The following is a 19,850-nucleotide window of genomic DNA, read 5'->3' as shown; positions in this document are numbered from 1 at the left end:
CACAGTCCTAATGCTTTCCATGCTTTAGGTCTTAGTTTTTAGTGTCCGTAGTTGTCATTTAAAGAATAATGAACAGAAACAATACAGAACTGGGGACAACAGATGATACTCAAAATACATAACATATTGCTACTGTTGCCATTAAACAAATTTTAAATTTAATAAAATCAAAAGTATATATATATATATATATATTTAATATTGAACTTCGTAATCATGCTACTTTGATGTTTCATTGTAGCCTTACATACATGTGCAGAGCCGGAGCAATCTGTACAGATGATACCTGCATTGTGTTAAAGGTAGGTGGTGAATCATATTAATTGTACTTAAAACAGGTACCTCAAAAACAATGGAATGACTTTATTGCTAAAACAGGATGTTTAGTAAAGAGTAAATAATACAACTGTTCCTATTTAATTTTATTAGCATCATTGTTTTTATTGTGTGGTTTCTATACCACCTTATGTTGGTATTCAGTAATACTAAATTATTCTGTCTTTTAAATCATAATGAAGTTATGTAAGTCTAATACATTTTGTTAAGTGAAATTTGGTCTCATTGCTTAATTTGTGCAAATGTTATAGTTGCATATAATTGATTTGAATTTGTGATCATAACGCAGTATAAATATTGATTAATAAACAAGTGTATATCAGTAGTTGCTTTAAATTTTACTTTTGTGCAAATACATAACTAGGTTTGATGACATATTTGATTAGTAAATGCCTGTTAAAACATCTATATTTAGTGACAAATTTAACAGAAATTTATATAAGAAATATGTAAACAATTAGTCAAAAAACTAATTTCAGATGTTGTAATTTCCAGACATTACCATGTTTGGCACGGATGTGTAGTAAAGAGAGACTACTAGAGGAGAGAGTAGATGGAGCAGAAACTCTGGCCTATTTGATTGAAACAGATATTGAACTACAGAGAATTGCCAGTATTACTGACCACCTTATTGCAATGCTTGCAGACTACTTCAAATACCCTAGTTCAGTGAGTGCCATCACTGATATAAAAAGGGTAGGTTTATTATGAATTAAGTAGGTATTACAAGTGTGCTTCTGTGTGCATGAGAGGAGGGGAGGGAATGAAAGTTTGGGTTAATAAATTTACTGTATATTTATATATAGAATCATTGTTTATAAACTCAGATGAAAATCTGACAGAATCTTCAGCAGAGACAATATGTGAATTAGTTTTTAGTTGTGCCTGAAATTTCTTTGGTCCTGACTTTGTATGAGTGAAATAAACTAGATGGGTTTTTAATAAGCTATACTAAATTGTTCCAAACAGTTAACATAATTACTATAGTTTCTTGTATTTGATTCTGTCTGAAGATGGGATTGAAATTCTGTATGTGAGAGATAAATGAAGAGATATTAGTTATGTCAACAATTAACAACTGCTCAACTTCATGACAGTGAAGTGCAGGACGAGTAAAAGATGGGAAATGCAACCATTTTAAATTGATTTAAGGATAAGGGGGAACTACATTTGCACATTTATAAAAGATAATCAGGTGCATAATATGATTTCAGTGCCAACTTTCAATCTACTAGTCTGCAAGCTCTGTAGTAGATAGAAATTGGAGATTTGCAGCTTAACATTGGCTCACAGAATATGATACAGTATAAATGTCCCCATTATTGTTTTAGCCCATTTAGGCTATCTACTCCAAAATTGTTTAATGCATTGATTTTTAGTGATGAGTTAAACATTGCAGATAATATTCTTGTTTACTCTTGAATGGGATACAAATTTACAAAGCAAGGTCTAATATAGATGTAGGGAACATTTTTGCATACTCTCCCAAATCATTTCCTTATCTTCTATCTCTTCACAAAGATGGTGAAGAGTTTCAATTTAACCAATTTTTTTATATAGCTGTAATGGTGGGAGCATCTTAATATCATAGCAAACACTTCTGATTATACTCATAATGTACAGCTAAACAAATTGTTTTAGGGATTGGCTGCTGTTATACAAAATAATATACAATTCTGTAATGTTTTATGCAGTCATCCTCTTTGTTTTTGTCTTGCTTCATCTTGTGTCCTGTCCTACAGAGATTCTAAGTTTAAATTGACTCAAGTTGACTGGTTGTGAAAGTGGGCGTAACCCTGTTTAGTATTTTTCTAATATTAGCAATAGAAAACCCCAAGATTGTAGGCTAAACAGGAAAGCTGAAAAAAGTCCTGGATAAAAAAGACAACAACAAACAGTTTCTATATGTTTTTCAATAGCAATAGCACTTAGACTTATATACCACTTTATTGTGCTTTATAGCCCACTCTAAGCAGTTTTACAGAGTCAGCATATTGCCCCCAACAATATGGGTCCTCATTTTACCCACCTCGGAAGGATGGAAGGCTGAGTCAACCTTGAGGCTGGTGGGATTTGAACAGCCGATAGTCAGTAGAAGTGGTCTGCAGTACAGCACTCTAACCACTGTGCCACCCAGGCTCTATAATAATAATAAAAAGCAAACTCTTTCTATTTTGTTTCAAGATAATGCAATCACAAGGATTTGAGCTCAACTTAAGAGAATTGTTAAAATTTATAAGATTTCAATTATTATCATTGAGAAGAACAGAAATGAAGTTCTACACAAGATACAGAATAAAGTGCCAGTTGGAAATTCTTAAAGTACTTCCTAATCTAAACTCAGACAATATCACTCAACACTCAGATGGTATCACTAAATGATAGTTATGAAATATGTCTTAAACTTCCATTCAGAACTCAGAATATATACAGTTTGATCAACATCCATGAGCAATTTAAAAAATGATGTGAATTTAATTATCTTTAATAGCTTGACCATGACTTAAAACATGCTCATGAATTACGCCAGGCTGCATTCAAGCTCTATGCTGCCCTTGGAGCAAATGATGAAGATATTCGAAAGAAGGTAAGTCTAAGAATTTATCAGGTAGTTTCCAATACCTCAAAGTCAGGAACATAACCTTGTCATTGAAGTATATGTTTTGCTTATCATTAGTTTCAATAACATAATATTTTGTAATGAAATAAGAAATCTGGAGAAAGTGTTGTAGTTTCCTAGTTAAAAACATTATGGTTTAATTGAAATGCAGAAAACTCTATAATTTTGACAATGCCTCTTAATAGACACAAAAAATATTCTTTTTGTACAATAAATATAATGTAGAACCATAATATAACAATATGCTTCATTGTCATAATATGACATAAGCATGAAATTTCTTTTTAAAATGTGAAATTCAACTTTTTTTGAACTTCACTAAAATAAATTTATGGCATTAAAATAAACATAATAAATACTTCGTTTAGTTCTGTAAAATCCAACAGCATTTTTGATAACTTTCTTTCAGATAATTGAAACCGAAAATATGATGGATCGGATTGTAAATGGCTTATCTGAGTCTAGCATCAAAGTGCGCTTAGCTGCAGTCAGGTATAAATTTACCTAGCGGGATTAATCTTACATTTCATATGTTCAGACTGACAGTTGTTCACTTCCTTTATTAGGACATACAATGAACTTAAATTATTTGAAAATTATGAATTATCTTTAGCAGTAATTGTAATATGATGAAACAGAATCTGAACTCTCAGTTTTTAGTTCAGTTTCTGAAAATGCTTACATGCAAAGCCGTCTCTATGGAAAGGAAGTATTTTAGAGCTTATACCTCATTTTTCTGAGCAGATGTTTGCACAGTTTGTCAAGATCTGTACAGCAACTACGAACAAGTTTCCAAGATCATGCTGTATGGAAACCCTTAATGAAGGTAAGCACATTGGGAGATTGTTGTGGTATAAAGTGGTCTGACAATATTATCCAGGTAGTCCTCAACTTATGACCACAATTGAGCCCATAATGTACTCTGCTAAGCAAGACAGCTGTTAAGTGAGGTTTGCCCATTTTATGATCTTTCTTACAAGAGTTGTTAAATGAATCACTGCAGTTGTTAAGTTACTAACATGGTTAAGTGAGTCTGGCTTCCCTATCGACTTTCCTTTTTTGAAGTCACAAAAGGTGATCCCAGAATACTGCAACCATTATAATAAATACATGCCAGTTGACAAGCATCTGAATTTTGATCACATGACCTTAGAAATGCTGCAATGGTTGTAAGTGTGAAAAAAGTCGTAAGTCACTTTTTCAGTGCTGTTGTAACTTCAAATGATCACTAAACGAATGGTTGTAAGTTGAGTACTATTTGTACAGTTTTAAGGCTAGTTAAAGACAAAATAAATTTGTACTGAGATATATTTCTAATGATTTACCCATTCATTTCAATTCATCTAAAATATGATATTGCTAAGATCTAGAAATAATTAAATATAATGGATTAGAATTAAAGTGTGTGACTGAATATAAAGTGGTTTTCAAGTAATAAGTAGTAGGTTTATACTTCTAATTAAAAAATACTATTTCAGTTTAGGTTCTTCTGTCAATGACAGCAGAATGCTTATCTTGCTAAATATGGTTTTTAAAAAGTAATTGTCCTACCCTCATTTTTATAAATCTGATATTTTGAAGCAGATATTTCTAAATGTCAATGTAATTGAAGTGCATATGGGAAAATATTAAAGTGCTTGTAAAGCTGTTTCATATGGTAAATGCTTTTTTAAAACTGGTGATTTTTCCAGTTTCAATCCTTATTCATTTATATATACTGTAAACTATTCAGAAAGCACAAGGAATGTTTGTAGTATTCTCAGAAACTTCATAGAAAATAATTTTTCATTATATTTTTTCACTAGTAAAAGACAGAATAGTAACTCAAAAGTCTTGAGTAATTTCTACCAAGGCTAGATTATATATCCTGTTATAAGAAATGGAATATTATGTCATTAAGCATTTTAAAGAAGGAAGGCATATTTCCTCTTCTTTTCATGGTTAAGTATAAACAGCTGATATGTCAATTAGAATTCTTTTGAAATTGGAAAAGATTTACTGCAAAAAACATGTTGGTACTATTTAATTTCCAAATGTTAATAAAGGAAGCTGGAGTTCAAGTTCTGCATCTACAAAAGTAGCAAGGCAAATGTATTTGTACCAGTCCCTGAATTATTCTAAATCCTTGAAAAGGAATACTTATGATGAAATTACTTTTTCTTTCTTTTTTTAGGTATTACAGAATGCTCCAGATGAAATTTTAGTGGTAGCATCTTCTACTCTATGCAATCTTCTCTTAGAATTTTCTCCAAGCAAAGAGGTTGGTTGTTTGGACTTTTAAAACCGTAAAAGTAGATCTTTGATTCTTTGCATAAAATGTAATGTGAATATGTACCGAGATCATGAGGATGAAGTCCTGTTTCTGGTCTTTCTCAGCAGGCACATAAAAACAGTTTTTCTCTTAAAACAGGCAAATTTGAGTAAAGAAATCAGGCTGTTAGTGTTTACTAACAAAGCATAAACAGACAATAGAAGCAGATGTATCATAACAAATGATCAGAGAAAAAAGGTTGAGATAAAATTTCCCAGAATAAAAAGTAATTAAAGATGAAATAATGTTCCCTTCAGAAGTTGGAAAGAAATAAGATCAAAGATTTTTAAAAAGTATATTAGTAAAAACAGAGTGCTTGTAGTAAAATCCTGTAAACATAAATCAAATAGCTTTCATTACACAGGATGAATTTTGTTGCTGCTGATTTCTTTATAGCAAAGGTAAAATAATTTAGAATTCTAAAATAAACAATGAGAAAATGAAAATAACGTTATGTTAAAATCCAGCAAGGAGTTATATGAGTCAGCATTCAACCAGTTGATTAATGTGTAAATAAAAAGGGAAAAAACATTTAAAACATGCAGTTAAAACCAAGGTGTGCTTAAAAATACAAACAGCTGAAAGGAAAAAATGAAAGACTGAACCCTCCAATAGGTTCTACTGAGAATTGCAGCCATCAAGATCCCTCATCTTAGAAGGTACACAATCCTCCAAGGGTTGTCTTGGGTTGTTACTGGTGGTTGCTCCCATTCAAATCTGGGAAGCCATAGCCAGCTTTGGTGGCATAATCAGCTGTTTTTCAGCAAGTGGGAAAAAAACCCCTGCTGCTCAGCATGCCATCTTGGGAGCAAAATACGATTATTTTCAACTATGGGATGGAGTAGTCAACAGCTACCTTGGGTAGGAGAACCTGATAGAACATACTGGAAAATCAAAAGATTGGGTGAAATATTTATGGCATTTGAACTGAGTATACTACACTGTCTGAGCTTATAACAACATAAAATGTGTGAAGAAAGAAGATGTGAAAGTTTAGATGTGTATTCTGGATTTTTTTTTAAGTATCTTGTTTTTTGTTTAAGAGCAGATTTAATGTACAAGAACAAAATGAAAGAATATATATGAAATTAGGATGTTACTGAAATTTCTTAACTGGTTCTGCTTTTGTTATATGTAGCCTATCTTAGAATCAGGAGCCATAGAACTTCTCTGTAGTTTAACTCAGAGTGACAATCTTGCCTTGCGAGTGAATGGAGTTTGGGCTTTAATGGTAAGCATCAATGTTAATCTGCTAGTTTTATGTATGCATCTCCAATTTTAGATTTTATTTCTTTATTAAATTTGTATACTATCAAATCATCTGAGATCTAGAATGCTTTCAAGGATGGGAAATCAAAACAAAATCTCAACTGCTAAGAAATGTTTCTTGTAGCAGATGATAAATAGTGTAATGGAGTTGGGTCCTTTGTGGAAAATGTTGAAATGATTCAGAATAAGATTAATTTGGTTCTTCTTTTTAGAATATGGCATTTCAAGCAGAACAGAAGATCAAAGCAGACATTTTGCGAGGCTTGAGTACAGAGCAGTTATTCCAGTTACTCTCTGATTCTGATGTAAATGTACTAATGAAGACTTTGGGATTACTTCGGAACCTTTTGTCTACTCGCCCTGTAAGTAAAAAAGTGGATTTTCAAAATGAATATCTTCAAAATGAATATTTTGAAGAGTGATTTGCAGGTCTTGTTACTTTCTTATTATTTATCATTACATATTGGGAGGTGATATTCCAGAACTTCATATCAACTTTATTAAGCTGTTGCTTGTCTAATTTACAGAACAAACATTCTGTAGAAATGACAAAGCAGAGTTCTTTTTGAACTCTTGTTGCTACAAATTATAAGTTTTGGGACTTGAGAGCTTTCTATCTGAAAACCAGAACATCTATTTTTTACATTGCATAAAACATGTTGCAGATCAAGGAGTAATAAATACAACAGTGTTTTATTTTAAAGGAAAACTAGGCTAAATGCATTGCTCAGTATTTGTAATGGAAACAAGCCTATCATACTATTTACATATGACCCCAATACAATTGTCTAAAATCACCTTTACCTATCATTTCTGTTGTGCTCCTATATTCATATATATGATTTGTTTCCATTGGCATAGACCTATTTCCTGCTATAAGAATTCTACAAAGCAAAGTAAGTTTTCTTAACTTCTTGAATTGTTTGTTAAAGTTATTTTTCAAATTCTTGGCAGCATATAGATCAGATAATAAGTACTCATGGGAAACAGATCATGCAAGCAGTAACTCTCATTCTGGAAGGAGAACACAATGTGGAAGTCAAAGAACAGGTATTGTACTTTATTGTATTAATACAGACAACAAGTTTAGACATGAAGAATTGTATTTTGTGTTGAATGAACAAAAATAAAACACCAAGCACTAAATTCTTCATGAAAAAAAATTCAAATACTTTTGCTAAGAGTGCATAAGGCTGTTTGCGTGCAAAATTTCTTGTGCAAGTATGTAAAAACGAAAGATGCAACTAGGAGATTATTATTCTGATTATTTTTCTAAGAAAGTTAAAAACAAGACTGCATAAAATGCAATCTCCCAAACTGCTGGAAGTAAATCAAGATAGAAATGGAAATAAAAGGTAGAGATATCAGAAACATCTCAGCTAAACAAATGCAAGTTCTTAGATCTGAGTTCTGAAAAAAGGCGGATCACGTACTGCTTGTTTCCTTTTAATCAAGTAAAACTATTTTTATATCCAATTTGGAGACCATCCATCTCATTCATACAGTGACTTTGTGATGATCCAAACGTATTTGACTGTTTAGAAACCTTGGGCTTTGGCAATTAGATGTATGGGTTTTCTGAGGGAAAGGCAAGATCCTCTGCTATATGTGTGTGCATGCTGGCTTTTGACCATAATGAATACTTAAATGCACAAATGGAAGAAAAAACTTTTGCTGTCACCTTTGGCTGGGAACCTGGGGAAATTAGGAGCCTGCAAGGTGTGGGGTCCCAAAGCTCTGGAGACATGATGTCATCCATTGTCCCTTTAATTTCCAAGTAAGAAATCAGGATAGCTTGAGGAGAAAAAAAAACCGCACTATTGAATTATTTACATGATTTCGCTTTTTTTGGTTTTTCTGTTTGAATGGAAAAGGTTTATGTAGGGTATTTTTTTTCTCAAAATTTATGCTGTTTTTCCACAGCTAGGCTGAGGTTTATTTATGTTTTATACTTATATTTCTGTTACCTTTCTTTCTGATGGGTGATTTATGGTTTTCCTCAGCTTACATCCATTCATTCAACAGCTATTCAAAATTATGGCTGCATTTGAAAGATGGACATACGACCACTCTCCAAAGTTACAACCATTGCATTACTCCCATAATTACATGATCACAATCCAGTTATGACATGGTTATGATGTCGCAGAGAATCATAGTCATTGAGCAATTTTCCCTGTTGACTTTCTACAAGCAAAGAAAATAGGGAAGCTGGAAGGAAACATCACAAGTAGCTCCAGTAAGTGACACCCACCTTTAGCACATACTCCATCCAGATACAGCCTCCACCAGGCCTCCCTAAGCTCTTTCTCAAGTCACATGCAGCCTTGCCTCATGTGTAGCCTACTCTAGGCTCCCAAGCGCCCCCCCCTCCCCGGCTTTTTCCATTTCCTATGGCATTTCACTGTTCTTTATCTGGGACATCAGATACATTGTCCTTAATGGCCTGCATGTCTGGGAGTTACAATGGCAAGTGGGACTGCCAAGTTTGCTGTTGCTAAGTGAAGCAAATGACATCATGCTTTATGACCACATCACTTATGGGCAGCAAACTCCATACCAATTGCCATTGTAACCTGAGGGCTATCAGTGTAATCATTGTGATTACTGCTTGAATACAAGAACTTCCACAGCTGAGTGAAGCGGTTGTTAATAGGTCACATACAATTTTGTGATCATTTTTGCTATAATTTTTAAGTCAACCTGGCTTCTCCTATTAACTTCTCTTGTGAGAACCTCCCCAGGAAGGTCAATCACATGACCCTGTGACACCAAGGGCCCAAATTTTTATCACATTATGGTGAGAGTACTGTGATGGTGTAAGTATGAGGATCAGTCATAAGTCAGTTTTTTCAACACTGGTGCAACTTAGAATTGTTGTTAAATGAATGGTTGCAAGTCAAGGACTACCTGTAAAAGTCTTCATAGTTTTATCTTCTTATCCTGTATTGCTTATGGAACTGTCTACTTGTCAGGCTGCCATGAAACATTGCCATTTCTATTGTTATTTCCATATATTTAGTTAGATTTCTATTGTTATTTCCATATATTTCTGTTCCTTCTCCTTCAGACATTATGTATACTTGCCAACATAGCAGATGGAACGACAGCTAAAGAATTCATCATGACAAATGATGATATTTTACAAAAAATTAAGTATTACATGGTATGTAATTTAAGTTTTTCTATAATTAAATTTTGGGAAAAGCTTATAACCCAGGGATTTTCAGCATTTGGTAGAAATCTGTATATTAAGTGCAGTACTGTTTGTTGCTCTAATTTTCTTGAATAGAATGCCTTTTCTTTTAAAATATTTTTTCAACTTTGCTTTCATTGAAGAAAAGCATAGGAATTTTATATCATTATTGTGAGTAATTTGGAGGCAAAAAACCTATATTACATAAAAGTTAAGAAAAAATGTAAATGTTTACTTAAGTCAAGTTTGGTTCCTTGCATTTGTTTCTTGGCAGCAATATGGAATTGGTTTGCCATTGACTTCTGCCAGAATACGCTTGCTGTTAGTTTTGTCTTTATAATCAAGGGTGTAGCTTCTTTTCCAAGTATTAACTAGATCAGCTAGGTCAGGGTAACAAAGCAATGGTAAACTAGATCCACACTTTTGCCAATAGCATTACATGATTCTGTGAAGTCAAAAAGTGTCAGTTTCAAAAGGGATTTGATTTTACTAAGGAATAACTTAAAATATTTCTGTCTAAATGTTTTTGTCTGCTTAGAGCCACTCAAATGCTAAACTTCAGCTGGCTGCCATGTTTTGTGTATCTAATCTGATATGGAATGAAGAAGAAGGTAAGAGGATATACTCGGGATTTTTATTCTGAAATGCTTAATTTAAAATGGAATTACATTTACAGTTGAGCATATGGAATGCATTTTTATGTTGGATGGGAAAATCACTACATTAAAAGACAGGTGAATTGAATATGCTATTTGATTCCCTTTGAGTGAAAAGGAAGTTATCTGCGGAAAAAAAATGAAAAGAACAATTTCTAGTGGATGAAATTTGAATAGGTAGACATTTTTGTCAGGAGCTGACAAATCAAGATCAAAAAATGGAGTAGCCATTAATGTGAAAAAGTATACCATGGTAATCAGAAATACAAATTAAGGATGAGGAAGGTTGATTCATAATACTGGATTTAGACTGGATTTAGAAATGTAACTAAGCGTTGGTTCCATTTATGCGCTAATTGATAAAATTCTATAATCCCCCCCAATGAGATTAAATGGCTTTCTAGCAGATATTATATAGCCTCATCAAATGAGTTATATGATAAATAAAAATACTATTTATATGTTTAATGTTATTGAAAACAATCTTTAAAAATGGCCATGATTTTTCTTGGTGTTAAAAAAATATTTAATAATTTGGGGTGGTCTATGTTTTCAGTTCTGGAAAAAAGTAAGTTGTGTTCCTAATATTTTTCACATGGATACAGAGTATACAGAATGCAAAACTAGAATTATGGGGAATAGGTTTTTTTTTTTTCATTTCTATCTATTAAAGCGGAGCAGACCAAGTTGTCTCCTTTCATCTCTTTATTTTTACTTCTTTTTTTTTAACTTACCTTTATACATATGACTTAAAGGGGGCGCAATGGCTCAGCAGTTAAAAACACTTGCGTTATCAGCTGGAAAGCTGACAGCCCATGTTCAAGACGCATGTTCAAGAAGCTGCATTATGGGGTGAGCTCCCCGCTACTTGCCCCCAGCTTCTGCCCACCTAGCAGTTCAGAAGCATGCAAATGCTAATAGATAAATAGGTTCCACTTCAGTGGGAAGGTAACAGCGTTCCATGCACCTCAGCGTATAGTCATGCTGACCACATGATCGCTGGCTCCCTCAGATAAGAAATGGAGATGAGCACTGCCCCCTAGAGGTGGACACAAATGGACAGGGTTATACATATGAATGCTTATTTCATTTTACTGTAAAGTTTCTCTTTTTTTGATGGTCAGTGACTAATGAAATATTTGCTTCATTTCACAAGCTTCTCCCCCCCCCCAATTTTTTATTTGTTTTATTTATATATAATGTAAAAACTCAATTTCATTCAAACTGTATTGTCTGGTTACAATTATTTTTAGAAAATCATAAGCAAAATGTTTACAACAATATTCATCACATTGATATTGATTCAATAATAATATTTTACTTATGTACTTTAACAAATCTCCTTTATAACATTAGTTCTTTTTGTATCCCCGTGTTTCTAACTTCTGTTTTTATTATCTAACCGTTGATAAAATAAGTCCCATGTCAAGAAATATTCAGTTCCTTCGATTACACTCTCATCTGTCAGGATCCTTCACTTTTCCATTGCTGTGCAAATACAATTCTGGCTACATTTCACAAGCTTCTAATGATGCATAAGAATATATTACTTTTATTTCAGATTTGTTTGTATATTTCTTATATTCTTACAAAAATATATAAAATGGAGACAGCATGGGAAGAGTTGACACTAAGAAGGATAAGATTTTGAGTTGGGCCATACTTTGACTTTGTTTTTGACCCCAGCAAAAAAAAAAATCATTAAAAATATATTTCTTTTTAAAATGATATCAATAATTCTCAATTAATAAAACATTAAACAAAAGAATAGAAAATGTAATTTATCTACTGTAAATTAGAATGGCATAACTTCTTTTGTTGCTATGCCAATTAAATTATCATAAAAGTAATAGAAAATAGATTATTGGCTAGTAGTTCCACCACTGAAAAATTAGGTTTTACTCCCCTAGATGTATCAGAACTTAACTTTGATTAAAACACAAGATAAATTGATTGGCCTTTGCAGAAAAGGGGAGAATCAGCTGTTTCGTGTCTGTTCCCTCTTTAAGTCTACCTACTTCTCTTGACATTGGATATCATACTGTTGAGTACTTTGGCCTCAGGCTGCTGTTAATGAATGCCAGATCTGTTTGAAATAAGATTGTGATCCTTCACAACTTGATTGTGTAGGGAAAAAAAGCAGAGCTAGTATGTGTGACCAATAGCTGGCAAGATGAGAAAGGCTTATTCAAAATTACCCATATGCATGTCATGTGTTTCTGTAGGCTTTTACATTGGATTATATATTGCCTTGACACTGTTTAATCAGTCTGATATAAAATGCATCAGTTACCAACATGTAATTATTTTATATTAGGTTCCCAAGATCGTCAGGACAAACTCAGAGATATTGGAATAGTAGATATTCTACATAAACTGAGTCAGTCGTCAGATCCAAATCTTTGTGAAAAGTAAGTAAACAGAAGTTTCAAAACCAAATTGAATTGAATTTGATTACTTTGTAATTAGATTTTCTGTACACTGTATAAATTACTGTATTTTTCAGACCATAAGACGCACCAAACTATAAGATGCACCTAGCTTTTGGGGAGGAAAACAAGAAAAAAAATCCTGCCTTTGCCTCCCAGCAGTTTGCCTCCTTGCAGCAAACAGCCTGGTCAGCTTCAGCACAGCCTGGTTTAATGCGAGCAGCTGATTGACGGTTGGATCTGCCTCCCAGAATACTGATGATCAGCTATTCCAGGCTGCGGAGATCACCACCGCCTATCAGTGTCATCACTGCCCATCGCCGTTGCCACATATCCCTGCCTCCATGCGCTCCATTTCAGCCTCCATGAATCCCAGGTGGCCAAAAACAGGACGTGTGTAGACCGAAAATTGGGTGCGCGGAAGCCAAAAACAGGATGCGCAGGGGCAGAGATGGGTGGTGGTGATCCCTGCAGCCTGGAATAGCTGATCATTGGTATTTCAGGAGGCAGATCCAACCGCCAATCAGCTGATTGTGCTAAATCAGGCTGTGCTGAAGCTGACCAGGCTGTTTGCTGTTCGCTGCAAGGAGGCAAAATGCTGGGAGGCAGAGGCCGAAGGATGGGGGCCAGTGGGAGGGCGGAGCTTTGGCAACATTCACTATAAGATCCACTCACTTTTTTGGAGAGGGGAAAGTGCATCTTAAAGTCCAAAAAATGCAGTATATACAAGTTATGTTTCTCTTTGCATTTTGTGTTTTTTTCCCCTGGCAAACCAGAATTGTCCCAAGTTTTAGGATGGCTTAGTGTTGATGAGTGAAATCTATGCTTGATTTGTTTATGTTATCCATGACTCTGGATAACTAAAGGTTAAATAAAGACAACAATAATATAACATAATGAACCAGTCGCCAGGATTTTAAAAAAACAACAACTAATGAAAAACTATTTCACAGGGTCATACTGACAACCTCACCCTTGTGCCTGAGAATGTATCTCTCTCTTCAGGACCTTCAGGCTGGCAAAGTTAGGGCAATCTAATATCTGATGCAAGAGTATTCTAAAGCAGGGGTCTCCAACCTTGGCAACTTTAAGACCTCTGGACTTCAACTCCCAGAATTCCTCAGGAGTTCTGGGAGTTGAAGTCCAGAGGTCTTAAAGTTGCCAAGGTTGGAGACCCCTGTTCTAAAGAGCAGAACAAAAAGGCCAACTTTCTAGGTCCCACAAGATGGCACATCTTAATTGAGGGGCCCCATATAATGCCTTTTCTGCCAGATTGGATGGTATGATTGGAAAAAGGCAGTTCCAAAAATATCCTAATAAATGTCCCATGGCACGAATAGCTTTGTAGCGGCCACCAGCATTTTGAATTGCACCCAGAAACATATTGATAGCCAAAGCAGCTCATGGTGGAGTGGTGTAATGTGTGTACATTGAAGAGTGCTCGTCACTGATCAGACAGGTGCATTTTAAATGAGTTGCAGCTTCTGGATGTTCTTCAAAGGCAGCCCCATTTAACAGCATGGCAACATATCATTTAAAAGGCAAGCAAAAGTCTACATTTATAGAGTTATCCCTTTTAATATCTCCCCTCCCCATTTATTATATTTGACTGAAATATCCTTGTGTTTTCACATGCTGCTCATTTCAATCAGCTTCAGTCCAAAATATTTTAAGTTCTCAAAGTTGTAAAATGCATACACACATGTGAAAGCTGCTTGAGAAATTATAAATAGAAAAGGAATAGTTGATTCTAAGTACAAAGACCCATGTAGTAAAATTGAGAGCAGATTATTTTGGGGATGTTCAGTTACTGAACTTCATGCACCCAGTTTTCAATGCTGTAGTTTATTCCTTGCATGGCAGTATTTCTAAATCCCATTTATGTATATCCTCTAAAATTTAAAAAAAAATGCTTTTCATTGCAGGGCGAAAACAGCACTCCAGCAGTATCTTGCGTGATGAAAGAGAAGTCGAACTTTCATATAATTTTCAGAGCTATATACTAAGGAATAATGGGAAATAGCTGCACCTAATTTCCTTACCTTTTGCACAAGGCACCTTGGGCTGCATTTGTCTCAGGTGCAGGGAGCTGCTTGGCAGGAGCAGTTTAAGTGATCAGGTCTCCAATGCACTTGAGGACTTTATTGAGGTAGTTCCTCTATTCAGATATCTATTCTGGGATATTTTTGTCTGAACTACCTGAACTCTACTAGAACAATCAGTAGTCTTTTTTCTTTGGGCCTACAATATTCTGCTTATACCACAGCTAATGTAAGGCTGTGTCTGGGTGGGTGTGATACCTCAGAGCTTTTTCTTTTTCTCCCCCCCCCCTTTTCTGTGTGTGTGTGTGTGTGATTTTTTTCTACAGATTTTCAAGGGTGAACCATTGTTTGCTGTATGAAAACTTTAAAAATTATATACAATTTGAATTGAAATGTTATTTAATAACAGTTTTGTCCCATGAAGTTTATTTTGATCAGATGAATGTTTTTAAGTAAAATATATGCATTTGTTAAACCTCAGCTTAATGTACCTGTACTTCCTCTTTTAAAACAAAAAGATACTTACATGACAGGTAACACATGCAATGTGATTTATGTTTGCCTCTTACTGCCACTTGTTACTAGTGACGGCTCCTTGGATTTAAGAAAGCAGAATTCCAAGATCCTCAAATGGAATATTTTTCAGTAAACATAAATGATACCAAAATTGGAATTGTGGAAATTATACCTACAGGAATTTCCAGCGACAAAGTTAGAGTTCCCCATGCAGATACAATACTGCTTCAGAAACTTACATTTATTATAAAACTCTGTGTTACTTTTTCATAACATGACATCATAACAGTGAATTGATATAAATAAAAGAATTGACTGCTGGTTGGAGGTACGCTCTTGGAAATATGATAGGCATCCCCATAAAAATCTGGATTTTAAATCAGACCTTAATTATTATTTACCAAATATATATGGTGGAGGAGTAAGTTATTCCTGGAGCAGAGAAGAACAATATTAAGATGCGTTTTTTATATCATTTTGTATTCTCTGTCTCATACCTTGCTGTTTACCAAGTAAGTTTTCTGTGGCCTTAAGCCCACAGGTATCTCTGTCAAGGGACAAGAGCGCCAGTCAGAAATTGAGTGTCTCATTTCACTCATCAGTTTCAGATATCCCAAACATTTATTTATAGTTAATAAATATTCTGCTGCCTAGACACTTTGCATTATATCAAAGCAACTTTTAGAGCTTGTGCCTCTGGCTGGAACTGTTAATAAGCTGGAGGGAGACTGCAAAAATAAAGCTAGAGTTTTTATATATGGTTTTCATGTTTTTTTTACTCTGAAAGGCAAGTCAGCAATTCAAGGAATGTAGTAGGTGAAATAATTTCTCAGTGTTATTCCTACAAGCTTGTTGGGTTTGAACTTCTGCAGGTATGCATAATGTGTTCTCCTGCTAGTTAATATTTTAGAAGTAAAGCCACAATTAATTCATCAATTGGTTATAGGCTTAATAATACTGAGAAAAATCACTTTATCTGAATACATTCCCTGTGAGAAAGGATAGAGATTGCTTCTTTATTTTGACCACTGCTTTTGCACTCTGAATTATTATTATTACACAGGCAGTTCCAATTCTGTTGTAATGACTCCATTTACACATACGCATATCCATTTATTTTGAGATATAGATATGCCTAAACCTGTGTTGAATATAGCTGAGATGTGCAGATTTTCAGCTATACATTTGAAAATTGCTTTTAGAGTGGCTATGTATATGGAAGGAAGATATGCTAAGACAATCTGGATAATGGGGGTGGGCAAGATGAATTGATGAAATATTAAGATGGTAAGTGATAACAGTGACATTTTGCACTTTGCATTGTGAATATTTTTGATGTTACTATAAATATGTACAAACACTGTAAATAAAAAACAAGTGTCCTTTTATTTGATAATATTATTTAAAATTGCTTGGGCCTATTTATATTATACATTTAAATCTTCATTCAAAAGTTATATTGTAGGCATGGATCTATGCACAGATAGCTATATCTTTTTTAGGAAGCTGACTGTTCTAACAAAAATAAGGTTCATTTTCTAATTCTAATATTCTTTTTTAAAGAATATGATAGATGGACTTGTATCAAGCGCCTTCCCCTCTCATGACTTGTCAAAATTAATCAAGAATAACTTTTTAAAAATGGTTTGTTTTAATTCTTATGTTGAGAATGGTTCAGTATTGAATGAGTTTAAGTTCCTGAGCATTTGCCTCTTACTTTCAAGTTTAATTTAAAAATTTAATATACATAAAGTCCCTTATTCTGCACTAGCTTTTGTTTAATGTGGTAAAGTTCATTGGTACTCTTTCTGTTCTGTTTTCCACACTTTATTTTTCTATCCTCAGCTCTTGCTTTAATAATCCCTTCCCTGTTGTTTGTGTCCTCTTTGTGAAATTATATTACATTAATAAGCTATAACTCAATACTTTAAAAAGGAGATAGCTGAATGATTTATTTTGAAGAGGCTGGATATGAGCCCAAAATATTATAATCTTGGTAATTGAAAACAAGACATATTGCAGGGATTTAAAATGTAAAAGCTATAAAGCTAAGACTTGGAAATGGAAGAGGCCAAAGGCAATATCAGAATGCCACTTATAATTGAGGCTAAACGGTGCTTGGATTATTCTGCTTTGTATTTTACTCATATTTTTTCTTGATTACTTTAGTTTAGAACTAGTAATTTGAACTCTAGGAATATTAAACCAATGCAACAGTGCCTTTTTTCAGTTCAAATACTGGTATACTTGCTTCTGGCTAAGTCTGAATAATTTAACAGTCATATAATGAAGCAACTTTCTGGGACGATAAATATAAGTTGAAAATCACCATATATTGCTCATAATTATTAAGCGGAATAATATTACACATGTTCAGCCTTTTGAATACAGTGGGAAGGGGGAAATCAATCTTAGGAATGTAAAACTATTGATTTGTACAATGAAACCAGCATTTAATTTCCCAAGGAGGATAAAGAAACAAAAAGAAAAGAAGCTTCAGACCATCTTTATTTCCTCTTCTGTGGGATTGAAGACATTTCAGGAATACCATATTTGGCTATGTTTATGTATGATCAAGTTAACATCCCCTGAAATATTTTGTTTTGTAACGAAAACGGAATCTAACCTGAATTAAGTTAAAGTTGATATTTTCCAAGAGTAGGCAACCGTTTTCTATTTTCTTCTATATTGTTTTTTGCTATTTAATATGTACTGTTTTCTTAGCACATGTTCTACATACATTCTACAGAATTTTCTTAGCCATTTTTGTTCCAGATTTCAGATGAATTAAAATTAGCAGGAAATCCAGAGCAAGTAGGACAATATTGATGGATGTAATAATTGCCTTCTCTCTCCTTAGGTGTTCCCAGCATGACGTAGCCCACCAGCTTTTACCTCCCAAAACTTCCCTGCCTCCCTCAGTCACAGCTAATGTTCTTCTTTTTCCCTGCATTCTTCTCTTCCAAATACTGTTTTGAACAGTTGTGCTTCAGAGGAACAAAAACAGTCCTGTTCCATTCTGACTGAAACACGCACATTTCAGTGTGAGCACAAATCACTCCAAGATGGTACATAGAACATGTCTAGACCATTTTACACATAGCTTTTTTTTGTTGTTGAAAGATTCAAGATAGTAGAACCAAGCTGTTACTGTTTGTGGCATGTACAATTACTTTCTGGTGCATGTCAGAAAATTAAAGAGCTGTAACAGTAAATAAATGAAAGTGCATGTACCATGGGAACTGATGTGTTTAGCTTAGCAATAACACCCTAAAAAGTACTGCCACTGTTTAGCCTTAAATTGTGCATCTTTAAAGTAAGGTAAATTTCAGATTGCGGTTGATACTTGATTACTTCATTTGTCAATATGATTTTCTTGACTGCAATAGAGATGTTATTTGTCAGATAGCAACACTAGCCAGTCTTAAAAAAATGTTATGCACTGTTGGAGACCATGCCTAAAATTCTAAGATGGGAATTTGAAAAGAATATCCTAGAAAAAAAAATGACAAACTGCTTCCACACTGTTGCCAAAACAACAACCCAATATGACTACAAGCGTATATTTTTTCATGATCCATTAGCCCCATTAATTCTTCTTGAAGACTGTGCATCAAGATAGATGGTAAGCAGAGGTGGTATTCAGCAGGTTCTGACCAGTTCTGGAGAACCAGTAGTGGAAATTTTGAGTAGTTCAGAGAACCGGCAAATACCACCTCTGGCTGGAGATTTTACAGTATCCTTCCCCTGCCACACCCACCAAGCCAGGCCCACAGAACCGGTAGTAAAAAAATTTGAATCCCACCACTGATGGTAAGTATCTTAGCTCACCTGTGATACTGCAACCTTTGTATCTGATTTTTGCTACCTCTATACCTAGAGAAAGTAAAAGCCAGGATTCATCAAAGAATCTTCAGCATCACTATCAGACAGACTTGAGCGCTACAGACAATCTACAGGAGTGAATTCCTTCTTGGAAATATTTTATACTTGTGAACATCCTGTTCAGTCTAGCCTACTCGGCACACACTACAGAGCCTTTTCTTTGACTCGCTTCACGGCGATATAGAATCTAAGATTTCATAAAATTTTATTCATTGAGAGAAATTGATCCTGTGATCAGAATGAGGTATATATTTCTTCACTGTCCCTTCTATGCAACTTATATGCTGTACTGTATATGTGTCTGTACTATCCTGTTTTCCATGAGGGAACATGGCACATTTTCTGTTCCCAGACCAAAATCCTTAGATTATGAACAAAGTGCGATGTTTTTATCAGCAGCTATTGCCATAAGAAAGGTCAAGGTGACTTAATCTGGTAATACTGTCAGTAAGAAATATTACCGTATTTTGAGCGTGCTTCTGTGTACAGTTTGTTTTAATTAATTGTAGTTAATTTGCTGATTGCTGATCATAAAATTTCAATTTCAGTAAGAGCATGTAAGAACATAGTTTTCAAGGGAAACTGTCCTC

The 19,850-nt window shown here is 34.2% G+C and overlaps 1 protein-coding gene across 4 annotated transcripts in view; it reads left to right on the top strand.

Annotated features, from left to right (window-relative positions):
* Nucleotides 1-16,763, top strand: part of ARMC8 (armadillo repeat containing 8) — a 51,038-nt gene extending 34,275 nt beyond the window's left edge. For all 4 annotated transcript variants that reach the window (XM_026701348.2, XM_087933063.1, XM_087933065.1 and 1 more), the window contains 13 exons: nt 242-302; nt 832-1,032; nt 2,828-2,923; nt 3,366-3,448; nt 3,701-3,782; nt 5,130-5,216; nt 6,406-6,498; nt 6,749-6,898; nt 7,491-7,586; nt 9,607-9,702; nt 10,271-10,343; nt 12,706-12,799; nt 14,743-16,763. In XM_026701348.2, coding sequence (XP_026557133.1) covers nt 242-302; nt 832-1,032; nt 2,828-2,923; nt 3,366-3,448; nt 3,701-3,782; nt 5,130-5,216; nt 6,406-6,498; nt 6,749-6,898; nt 7,491-7,586; nt 9,607-9,702; nt 10,271-10,343; nt 12,706-12,799; nt 14,743-14,776 — 1,246 coding nt within the window. In that variant the 3' untranslated portion in view covers nt 14,777-16,763. The remainder of the gene's footprint in view (nt 1-241; nt 303-831; nt 1,033-2,827; nt 2,924-3,365; nt 3,449-3,700; nt 3,783-5,129; nt 5,217-6,405; nt 6,499-6,748; nt 6,899-7,490; nt 7,587-9,606; nt 9,703-10,270; nt 10,344-12,705; nt 12,800-14,742) is intronic.
* Nucleotides 16,764-19,850: the final 3,087 nt, after the last annotated feature.

Source organism: Pseudonaja textilis, chromosome 4 (genome assembly GCF_049901715.1).
Source record: "Pseudonaja textilis isolate UNSWEBS1 chromosome 4, rPseTex1.2, whole genome shotgun sequence".
Classification (NCBI taxonomy): Eukaryota; Metazoa; Chordata; class Lepidosauria; order Squamata; family Elapidae; genus Pseudonaja; species Pseudonaja textilis.
This window is presented reverse-complemented; position numbering and strand designations above follow the sequence as displayed.